A 12,388-nucleotide genomic window follows, 5' to 3' on the forward strand; every position below is an offset into this window, starting at 1 on the left:
AGCGCTAATACTTTTCAGAAAAAAATAGACCCTAAGAAGACAGCTGATTCAAAAACATCTGTGTTTTACAAATGTTAAGGGAACATGCAAATATTATGCACATGTTATTTTTGAATGTTCTCTGGACGTTCTGAAACAAGAAACATAAAAAAACTGAAACATTTAAGGTATAAAACGCTCCATAAACGATATATATATATTTAATCTAATAAGTCTATTATCTGGTCTTTTCAAAACATTATTTATATATATATATATAAATAATGTTTTGAAAAGACCAGATAACAACCCAGATAGAGATAGCACAGGAATGTCTGCAAGACGTCTGTTAAAGATCGATTAATCTGGAAAGCACCTAAAAGACGTCTTTGATATGATAAGATAAACATCTTGAGGGCATCTTCTAAACGTCTTGATAGGAAACATCCTATAGACTTATTAGATGAGCAAACACCCAAAATATATGCGAATAGACGTCTCCGAGATGTAAGAACGTTTGACGGCTAAGTTGTTTATTTTTAAAGATAACGTTTTAAAGTTTTTGTTCATTGAATGCAAAGTATCTTTAGATCGTTTGTGATCATTACAAACAGTCACTGGCGTCAGGTGCTTTAAAAAGCTCTTCGTTTTCGACCATCATGAATTATTAAAATATAAAAATGCGAAAAACCATTTTCCTAGAACCAATTAACCGCTCGTGCAAAGTTAAAGTGGTTTGAGCTGTTGATAGACACGCACACAGACAGTTTAGAGACCATCTGTTTATTCAAACATCACAGAACATTTTCAGCCCACACTGTGTTGGGACTAAAGCTTTTCGGAGAGTTTCTGCTATTGATTGTAGACTTGGAAGGTTGCTGGCGCAGACCCAGAGACTCTTCCGGGAATATCGGAGGAAGGAGGAACTGGACGTGTCTCTTCATCCTCCTCCTCAGGGTCATGAGTGTATCTGAGGGGGTTGGAGAAGGTTTGAGAGAGTTTTCAGGATGGAGGTGTAGGGAAGCAGAGCTTGAGGATCTCTGGACTCGACGCTGAAGGAGCGCGCGCCGGACTTAACACACTTTCTCAGGTAAAACTTTCGACTTTAGTTGATGATGTAAACGTCGCAGAGTTGTTGTGTTTTGTTTGTTTGGATGTACTCGGCGGGAATGTTATATGTTAAACATATTTCTGCAAAAACAACGTCCAATGGCAAAACGTAGTCCGCATTGTTCAGCCCTAGCGCACGTTTCGGAAGGTGTAAAACATGATATTAAAATATGACCCGACGGTTTCAGTTTGAATCACTTGCGTTATTTTAATAGAATTATAAACTGACTTAAAACAACAAAACATGTATTTTTGTTTTTGCGCCAACATTTTACCAACATCTACCAAAAATGTGTTTTAAGAACGTTTTGCTAACGTTGTAGGCCTATTAAGTCAGGAAAATTGGTATTTCTAAAAACAAAACAAACAAAAAAAGTTGTTTTCTCAAGTTAACAATGTTATGTTAACATGCAAACGTTATGATAGTGTTATCTTTGAATGTTCTCTGAACGCTTTAAAACAAGTAACATTTAAAAAATGTTGCATAAACGTCCAGCTGAAATTCTTTCCATGAAATGTTGAATAAACTATGTTTTTGTTCATTAATATGGACATTTGGTAATTTTTAAATTTATTAATACATTTTGTGTCATTTTGGAGTTATTTGTGGAGGATTTTGTATACGCTATAATTTTATAAATTAAGATATTTTAAACATTATTTGAATCTTGAGTTTTAGCACATTTGTGTCTGGGTGAGGAAAAATATTAATGGTCAAAAAATGCATTTAATACAGACAAAGTCTAAAATACATTAAATAAATATGAAATGCCAAAAAAAAAAAAAAATCGTCTGTTAATGAATTTCACTATAATCTAATCCAGGCCTGTCTTGAGTTCTTTGTAAAACTCTCATGTTTTTTGTGCATTAAAGAACCCAGAAACCAAATTACTCATCAACTAACTCACCAAATTAAACAACAACAAACATCTGAAAACTGCTCTTGGTAAGAAGAGTTCCTGCAAGAAGCTTTCATTTCTAGAGTTTCTGTGATACAGAATCATATCATGCTCTGATTATACAACAAAACAGCATATAGCCTTAATCATATTTAATCATAAATAATCTCTTTTGCTGATGTTTTACACTGATGCATGCATCCAAATGCTAAAAATACTTGAAAGATGTGAATGCATACACATACAAACCAGTCGCAGGTTTCCCAGCCCACTCCCTGGCGCTGACGTCCAAAGAGCTGATTTCTGGGCTTCATTTGATGGAATTTGATTAGGAGCGCGCCGTGGAAAGCTCTGTGTTTAGCTAATGGAGTTTGTTTTGGAATTACGCTGCTAAGAGAGGCACAAACACCATCAGCAGCCTCAGGTTTCTGTACACCATATGCTCAATAACGGCCATTATATGAGTGGAAATACCAAAGAATGTATTGAGATGTTTAGGCTTTTGCCTGATGATAAATAATGGCACTTAAGGTATCGATCTGAACCGGTTTGTGGATGAAGACACTCATGTTTAATGGTTAAAGTGGAGTGGATCCACTTGACATTCCACTGGGATTTATGTGTTTTCAGTAAGATGCGGCTCAAATAAAGTCTCTGAGATCTGGATGTTTTCATGCGGATCCACTGAACTTCTGCAAAAGATTGAGGGTTGAATATGCTGTAGAGTTTCAGATCTTCGCTTCAGTATGCATTATTTACAGTGTCAGCTTTAGCATGATGCAAAATAAAGCAATCAAGGAAGCACATTAAAGTGATTTTAAGGGATATTAATGAGAAGATGGTGTTAAAGGCACTAACTTCTGGCCTCGATTGATAATATGACACTAATAAGAGACTAATGTTCAGCTAATAGTTGCATTTATTAATATTAACAATCATTAATATGCTTGGCTCATTTATATAGGCTTTAATGTTTTGTCAGCTTTGAATGTGTCTTATCCAATTAGAAGTTAGAATCCTGTTATTTAAAAACAATAATAAAAGGTTAGGCTAATTATATTATTTAATGGAAGTTTTATTATATATTCTAAATTATATTACCTAATATGTTTTATAATGGTAATAAAAATATTATTATTAGTATTATTAGTATTATTTTTAATTAATTAATTAATTGTATTAATGCAAGAATGTTTGGCCAGTATCAAAAAATAAAAATTATTTATAAAAAATAAAAATTAAAAAAATTAAACTATTATTATTATTTATTAGTATTATTATAATCATATTATTAATAATAATATGACCAATAAAACATTAAATTAAACTCACTGTAATTATTATTATTAACAAGTTTAAATATATTACTTAATGCAAAAATGTTAATCATATACCTAATATGTAATATTATTATTCATAGTAATTTAATAATTATAATAATTACTTTTATTAATTATATCACTTACTGAAATATTATTATCATTATTATAGATTATTAATAATTACAAATGTATTTTATTAAAGCTTTAATTTCAGCAAATGTTATGTTTGGGGCTGGTTTATTTCCTGTTGACATTAACGCGGTTTGCTCTAAAACGCCGCTGGACACTGCATGAGCACATTTGGTCCGTTACTCTCTATGTTTTAGTTTCTGTGTGCCGTCGAGCGTCTGCTGAGAATAAAGCATCCTGTACTATTGCACAAGACATTGGGAAAACACACGCAGAGATGTGACTCGTTTATTCCGTTTGCTAGCAAAACAATATCCCAAAACCAAATGAGTCACGAGCTAGTACACAATCCTGGACGATGCAGTGCTTGGAAATATTTATTAAGCATTCACCAATGGTTTTTCTCCATTACAGGTTCATAGCATGAAATAAACCCGTCTTCATCATGGTTTCCTCGGCGTCAAGCAACGCGACTCCACTTTGCTTCTCCAACAACAGCCCGCCTTTCATTCACAACCACACCATCACCTCGGCGTACTTCTCGGCGGTCTTCAGCGGCCTTGGCTTGAGCTCCAATCTCTTCGCTTTGGTGGTTCTGGCCAAGACCTTCCACCACACCAAGAGCCGATCGCGCTCCTCGTTCCTGCTCTTCCTCGGCGGATTGGTGTTCACCGACTTCATGGGGCTGTTGGTCACCGGGTCCATCGTGGTGTCCTTCCACATCACACATTTCAACTGGCGCCAACTGGACCCTCATTGCCACTTCTGCAACTTCATGGGCATGTCGATGGTCTTCTACGGCCTTTGTCCGCTGCTTCTCGGCGCCGCGATGGCCGTGGAGCGATTCGTAGGCATCAACCGACCCTTCGCGCGCTGCACCACCAAATCCAGCAGCAGAGCGTGTTTGACGGTGGTCATGGTTTGGGTCACGGCCGGCTGCATCAGTCTCCTGCCGTTGGCCGGATTGGGAAGCTACCATCTCCAGATCCCTGGTTCCTGGTGCTTCCTCAACATCAGCTCCAAACCGCTGGAGATGACCTTCGGTTTGATCTTCTCGCTGGTGGGTTTGCTGTCGCTAGCCGTGTCGTTCCTGCTCAACACGGTGAGCGTCGTCACCCTACTGAAGGTGTGCTGCGGACAGGACAGTGCTCAACGGAGACGAGACTATGAAGTGGAGATGATGGTGCAGCTGATTTTAATCATGACCATCGCCTCCGTCTGCTGGTGCCCTCTACTGGTGAGTGATTGAACTGAATCGACAATTGACAAATGCTACGTGTGTTGAAAAAACGGACTAAAATGAGATGCTAGTAACTGTTAACAAACCTAGTAAGATTGCCTACAAAGTAGGTGGCATTGTAACCAAGAAGGCGGTTCAACGCGAATACAGCATAATGTTGATTACCACAAATTTAATGTCCACTTTCTATCGTTTTCTATATATAAAGTGTGTATAACTAAAGGGGAAGATTATTATAATATTATATTATTTAAATAAAATGATTCGATTAAGTATTATAATTAAATTGACCTATTAATAAAGATTATAAAATTACTACTTCAGCTGTTACTACTAATAATGGTAATATTACAAAATTATTAAAATTATTATTACATTTTTTAATTATCTGCCTTAAAAAAAATTTCATTAAGTAATATGATTAACATAACATTAATAATAATAATAATAATAGTTATTATTATTATAAAAACCATTAGGTAACCTTTTTATATTTATATTTTTTATTATTTATATATTTTTTTAATATTTATACTTTTTATTATTTATATTTTTTTAAGAAGACGAGGGATGCGTTTAAAGTTGAAAGCTGTAAAGTAATCAACATTAATGCCCCAAATGCCGTCGATTGAGCTGAACTTGCTAATGCTACACAAATAGCTTTACAATTCATTCCAGTAGAGTTTGTGTTAGCGTGTGGCTAAGCTAACAGTACAATACTCTAATAAGCATAAGAATACATTTCACGCACATGCATTGAGCAAACTATTGCCTTTTTCCATTGATACCTTTCAGTATCCCACCCACCTTTTTGTATATGTTTTTCATTTAAATCAATGCAGTGCAATGCATTCTGGGACAAGTCATTACAATTTGGTCTTAAAATAGTACCTATGTAGGCAGCTTACTAGGTTTGGAACAGTCTCAAGTCGACTGATCTCGACCCGTGGCGTGATGATACAAGAATTTCTTTCAGTAATCGTCCGGATCGCTTATAATTGTTCGTGACGCTGCTTTTTTTCAGTCTTGTTGATCGTAACACTGGCACGCGACACAGGTGCGCTACTGTACGCTTTTCTCGTCTAATAACACGTCAGGTTTCTCGAACAGAAAACTGTTCGTGTTCTGCCAGTCGAGAAACATGGAGTAGTGTGAGGACTGCTGATAAGACAGATGAGAGAGAGCCATTTCCTGTAGAAGGGAAGAACAGGAAGTCCTCACCAACAAACACATATATCCTATTTTTAACAAAACGCAAATTCGTTGTTAGCCACTCTTCTGCTTAATTAACTACAGCTGGGTGTTTCTTTAATATATGTGCACTTTTAAATGGCAGGGATTAAATTTTTTTTTGCACATATGTGCAAAAAAAAATTTAATCCCTGCCATTTAAAAGTGCACATATATTAAATAAACACCCAGCTGTAGTTAATTAAGCAGAATATATATATATAATTTAATAATATAATTATATATATATAATTTTATTTTTTTTTTTATTTTATTTTTTGTGTATAGCTTTTATTGTCCCAGGCTCTCAATAATAAAATATGAAAATTAATCACAGAAATGTAAATTAAATTAAAATTAAGTCCCTAAAATAAAAAAATAATTGTTTTGTTTTATATATATATATATATATATATATATATATATATATATATATATATATATATATAAGAAAATTGTATTAAATAAAGAAAAAAATCCATTTATTTCTGTAATATATTTCTATTTAATGCAACTAATATGTTTCTATTTTATTTAATAAAATTAAAATGTGTTACAAAACATTAAACACTGTAGCATTGTATGAGCGTTTTAAACTTTAAAATATAGAAATTACAGAAATTTTTCACAGGTGTTTTTTTGTAATATTATACATTTACATTTTTTTTTATCATCCTAATCTGCCCTTTATATTTATTGTATTGTTTTTCACTTACAAACCTATTAAAATCCGTTACAGAAATATAAGATACATTAATATTTTTACATTCATATTTTTTTGTTTCCACACATGAATTACGAATACAACGGAAACAATTTTTTTTTCATATTTATTGTGTGAACATAATTTACATCCCTTTTTACACAAACTATTTAATAAAAATTTCTTAAATATTACTTGTGTAACTAACATTTTTTATTCTTTGTCCAAAAATGTTGTCATAGAGTGCAAAAGTTGTATATATTTATGATAATCCACAGATCCCATAGTTAAATAAACAGCTTGGACTCGAAACCATTGATCTGCATTTGAGGAATACCTCTCTGGAGCTGTTCTGTCCTCGTCTGATGATGTTGTGTCTCTGGACAGATGTACATACTGAAGACCGTCGTGTCCTCGCTAGCCGTCGACCCCTATAGCGTTCTGTTCTACCTGCGATTGGCCACCTGCAATCAGATTTGTGACCCCTGGATTTACATCCTCTGTCAGGAGTCTAGACTGAGGCGAGTAAAGGCTGATGGCTAATCCAGATTGTGATCCGAATTAACACCATTCACACTCACGCGCTCATCAGTAACGACATCGGATGCTTCAAACCACTTCTGTCTCTCTGTGCTGATACATTTTGACATCCATCATCCACCCAAACACACTAATCAGAGTTTCTGCCAAAATACCAAACTTAAGTAATACCATGTTCCCACATTTTCTTTGTAGAATTAATTGTTATAGAAATAATCATATTTTGGCAGAAAATTTACTTACCATGGTAAATGTTTGTATTTTGTGTCATGTTCCACCAAATGCACTGTGTCTCTGTGTGTGTGTGTGTGTGTGTGTGTGTGCGCGCATGCGTGTGTTTGAGCATGTTTTTTTTAATGGAGTGAACACTCAGTAGAAGTCAATGGTTTAGAAATGCCTAGCTCACTACTTTTAGCACTTTAATTTGCTTTATTAATGCTAATTGTTTATGTTAGCATCGAACCTATTTGTTATCTTGCAGCTATTTGGGAAAATATCCAGAAAGGTCATGATATTTCATCAGTTTCATCCCAAAAAAAAAGAAAGAAAAAAAAACCTTCCAGTGTCCAAATGAGAAGTGGCTCTGGCCTCACTTGACTTATTTTATTTCCAGTATCTTTGTTTGTTTTGCTTTTCATTTTTACAATCATGTGGTAAATTTAAACCCTAAAATTAAAAGATTAAAATAAAAAAAAGTTCATGACAGTTACGCACCATTGTTTTCATTTATTTATTATTATTATTATTATTAATTGCAACAGTATTAGTAATTAAATAATAAAGTATGTGAATAAACTGAATGGTTTAATAAGAATGGTTGATTAATTAAGTCTAAATGGGCTTCCATTTCTTTTCTATTAATTTTCCGTTTCCATCTTTTAGTTTTGTGCTGAAATATGACCTGACAGAATAACCTCCAAAAATATTTTGAGAGACGCCAGAAACGTTAGCAAATATATTTGTTTTCCACATCTCTCGGGATATTTTTGTGGTGTAAATATTTAGCATTGGCATTGTGTTCCTGGAAATTGTGTCCAACATCTCCAGATGTTACATTCATTTAAAAATCCATTCGATTTGGTAAACAGTTTGAAATGACAAAGCCCATGTTTGCGCTGTGATGATTGTGGTTATTTTATTGACTGACTCAAGCGTCGGCTCACGCTCAGTATTTCTTCTTGCGTTCCTCTCATCACCCTCTCGCTATTTTTCCTCTCAACAGGTGTTTATTGCAGAGACCGTGCTGTCGGGCAGCGAGCTCAACGCTAGCAGCCTGCTTCTCTGGCTTCGTTTTGCGACGGGGAACCAGATCCTGGATCCCTGGGTCTACATCTTATTCCGACGTGCCATTCTGAAACGCATGGCTCCCAAGATGGACTGGTCCCACGGCTCCATCATCAGCCTCTATCCAACGTTCTCCACGTCCTTCCGAAAACTCACGCGCGCCTCTCTTGGAGGGACGATTGACCGTTTGGATCACGACCGCCGCAATCCAAACAAAGCCAGACGAGAGGACACATCTCTACCTGTGCAGAACGCCACTGTGGAGTCTAGTTCCATTTAGCATTTATCTTCTACTTCATTAATGATTCACTGTCTAATATGGCGTCCAAAGTAAGGCATGAGCCACCTTTTGAACCCTTCGTGTTTGGAGAGGTTCTCTAGTCGTACATGTTTGAGAAGTGTATATTTGAGCTCTTACGACATGTTGAACTCACATGAACTTGGAGAGCGAAGCTGTTGAGGAAAACGTACTGTAGAAACTTGCAGACTTGAGTGGGAAAGTGGGTGGGGCTTGATTTTTCCAGTTGGCCGGTGATTGGATGATGGAAAGTGACGGTTAGAGGGGGAGGGGTTGAAAAGTATGCATGTTTGATGATGTATTGTTGGGGGCGGAGCCTTTGCACAATAGTGCCTGCCTATTTTCCATCAGTTCATGGAGTTTTTTGCATTAATTTCCCATTTGTTTAAGAGTTAAACCAATCCATGAACCAAATAAACCAACTATGAGGTGAAACACAACATTGCAAACTCTAAATTTTAAGTATTTGAAACTAGGACAAGAAGGCATGAATATGTAATTAATGGCGTTAATGAAAACATGCAGTACGAATTTCAAGACTTGAGTGAGAATGTGGGCGGGGCTTGACTTTTCCCAGTTGGCTGGTGATTGGATGATGAAAAGTGACAGTTGGGGGGGGGGGGTTGAAAAGTATGCATGTTTGATGATGTAGCGGAGCCTTTGCACAATAGTGTCTGCCTACTTTTTCAGCAGTTCCTGTAGTTTTTCCCATTCAATCTTCGTTAAAGGATTAAACCAAACCAATCAGATACAAGGTGAATCGCAACATACTCTGATTTAAAGCAAAAAATAAAAATTTATTGAAAATTGGACAAAAAGGAAAGAGTGTTTACTCAATGGCTTAAATGAAATCTTTCAGTAGAAACCTATCAGTTTGAGTGGGAAAGTGGGCGGGGCTTGATTTTACCAGTTGGCCAGTGATTGGATGATTACTGGAGTGGGGGGGTTAAGTTGAAAAATAAATATGTGATGTAATTTTGTAGGTGGAGCCTTTGCACAACAGGACCACCCACTTTCAGCGGTTCCTCAAGTATTTTTCCCAAAGGGATTTTTTTTAAGAGTTAAATCCAACCAACCAACTAAGAGGTAAATCACAAAATTAACTCTGATTTAAAGCTAAAATGTATTGGCATTTTTGGAATGGACTTGCTTTGGGACAACAAGGAAATTGTGGCTCACTTCCCGGACAAACACCCTCCTTTTCCTTTCTGAGAAGTCTATAAGGACCACACACTTGGATAAAATGGCAACAAAGCATATTCTGGTTTATTGCTGGTTTCTTGTCTTTTGAGGAATCAAACATGTATCATAACTAGCACAAATGTTATTATTATTGTGCGAGTAGGCATAAGGTTAGCATCAGACGCTGTCAGAGTGAATGTTCTGTTTTGATTTCTTATTTATACTGAATGTAAACCCAAGCATTGCTGCATAAAAATCATAATTCAGTCCTCTTGTGTTTGGATTGTTCTGGCCAATTGTTCTGTTAAGTATTTGCATCTTTGGTTGAGATCATTTTTGGCGTACCCTTTGAACAGAAGCTTATCAGCTAGTGCACATTTAAGACAGTTTCTGGTGTGTAAACAGCATGGATTTACGGCCATTTTTGCGCGGGTTATAGATCCATTTGGCCCGCAGTTCAATGTTCTGACTTGTGACAAAAAACATTTCTTGGACTCAGTGAACGTCTGGCGTCTGCGACTTCTCAATAGCGTGTAAACACGAGTAGGCTACAAGCAAGGGGTTTTTGGTGACAGTCTATCATGATCATGATCTGTCTTGTGGTTGTGTTCTTGGCTAACAGGAAAACAAGTAGGGATCAGTATCGCAAACTAGATTAATATCAGTTTCCTCATTCTGCAGCCAATTCACAGCTACCAATGTCAATGCTAAACAAGCATGAGCAAGACTAGCTGCAAATAAACCATGTTAAATTTGGTTTTTAAGAGTGGAAAAGTGGGCGGGGCTTGATTTTTATCAGTTGGCCAATGATTGAAGGATCGGTTTAATTTTTTTCAAGTTTTCAGTAAAGAGTTAAAAGCCACAATCAAACCAACAAGCTATGATGTAAATCCCAAATCTCTGATTGAAAACAAAAAAGTATTTGAAAATCAGACAAAAAAACTAAGATAGAAGTATATTTGATGGAAAGTACGAATTATGAATGCGTCATATTAGAAACGATGACAAAATAGAAAACAATTGGTTTAAATATATTCATTGTATGAAAATAACGTACATTTTATTGGGAATTTATATATATAAATATATACACATGATAGGTAAAAATTGATAGCCTGAATGCACTGTAAGTCGCTTTGGATAAAAGCGTCTGCTAAATGCATAAATTTAATTAAATTTAAAATGTGTGTATATATATATATATATATATATATATATATATATATATATATATATATATATATATATATAAAACCAATATTGACATAATTTGAGAGCATAGAAAGGTTGCATCATTCACACAGTGGGCAGAGCTTTTGTCACCATTCTCTGATTGGTTGAATTTTTCTGCAGAATCATGGGTAATGTAGTTTTTCACCAGGAATTCTGCCATTAAACTTTTTTTGTGTGGGGGGGTAAGTTATATAAAATAAAGTGGATAAACCATTGATTAACAATCACATAGCTCAAAGAAGGTTTGTCTTTAATGTTTAACAAATTAAAAAATAATAATAGGATTTTTACTTCTGGACTCTAAGACCAAAAACTGGTTTTTAACAAAGTAAATGGTGGTCATTTTGATTTCACAGTCACTAAAGGAGATTCATGAGCCATTTTGGTGACTCTCTTCAATGTGAATTAATTGTGAATGCACTAAAAGACCTTTGGTGGTATATTTTTAATCTTTACACACATTCAAATATCAGAAACCGGTACGTACATTTTTGTAGTATATTTTTAAGTCAAATACACATTGAATGAGTGCATAGAATTGATTAAATATTTGATTATTTTATATACACAAGCTAATCGTGTCACATGATCTGTCATTAATCGAAAAAGATCATTCATTTCACCTGTAACACGATGTATTTATAAATAACACAACAGACGGCAAAACAAACAGAAGCTAGGCTAAGCTGAGCTAACGTACATTTGATCATAATACTTCCAAAAGTCAAATTAATAATGTTAAACACTTTACACCCTTGTTAGCTATATACATTGGTGGGAAATACAGTTTGACCTACTTTATACTGCTCTACAGACTTGAATGTTTGTGTTAGCGTGCTGATTAGCCGCTAATACCTTGACGTCCTCCGGTCTTCAGGATTAGCGTGGGAACTAGGAGGATTGTGTATATGAAAACAGATGACAGATGTCACAAATCAAGCTGAATTTCTCTCAGATGTCGTACGTTCTCTGAAAAACACAGATGAGGAAAAGCATGTGCTGGTGTGAGATAGCATTAGCATGAAGTTTGTCCAGCGTCAGGAAGTAAGACGCCGCTAATGGTTTTCTGTAAGTGTGTGTTTGAAAGCTTTCCGTAAATAAACGCCTTCTGAGATGACCTGCTTTATGTGTTCTCTGTGTGCTGGTAGATTGCGTAACTTTACATGCATCTCCATTGACAGCCTTTCAAGAGTAATTATTTTTAAGGACTAATTAAATTGGAAGAATCATATTAATTGT

The 12,388-nt window shown here is 35.4% G+C and overlaps 1 protein-coding gene across 2 annotated transcripts; it reads left to right on the plus strand.

Annotated features, from left to right (window-relative positions):
- The first annotated feature begins 739 nt into the window (after window positions 1-739).
- tbxa2r (thromboxane A2 receptor) lies at window positions 740-10,183 on the plus strand. 2 transcript variants are annotated; one of them, XM_026235516.1, is made up of 4 exons: window positions 740-1,069; window positions 3,854-4,676; window positions 7,000-7,133; window positions 8,375-8,649. In XM_026235516.1, exons 2-4 carry the CDS (start codon window positions 3,885-3,887, stop codon window positions 8,505-8,507), a joined length of 1,059 nt encoding a protein of 352 aa, XP_026091301.1. In that variant the 5' UTR covers window positions 740-1,069; window positions 3,854-3,884; the 3' UTR covers window positions 8,508-8,649. The 2 variants fall into 2 exon arrangements, with proteins under 2 accessions (XP_026091301.1, XP_026091300.1); XM_026235515.1 differs by lacking the exon at window positions 7,000-7,133 and having other exon boundaries at window positions 744-1,069; window positions 8,375-10,183.
- The last annotated feature ends 2,205 nt before the right edge of the window (window positions 10,184-12,388 follow it).

Source organism: Carassius auratus, chromosome 47, assembly GCF_003368295.1.
Source record: "Carassius auratus strain Wakin chromosome 47, ASM336829v1, whole genome shotgun sequence".
Lineage (NCBI taxonomy): Eukaryota > Metazoa > Chordata > Actinopteri > Cypriniformes > Cyprinidae > Carassius > Carassius auratus.

What these genes read in the sequence shown, in the direction of transcription:
- tbxa2r (XM_026235515.1), top strand. Translation starts at nt 3,885, where the DNA reads ATGGTTTCCTCGGCGTCAAGCAACGCGACTCCACTTTGCTTCTCCAAC. An exon ending in TCTGCTGGTGCCCTCTACTG is followed by an intron (nt 4,677 to 8,374) that starts GTGAGTGATTGA and finishes TCCTCTCAACAG; the next exon opens with GTGTTTATTGCAGAGACCGT.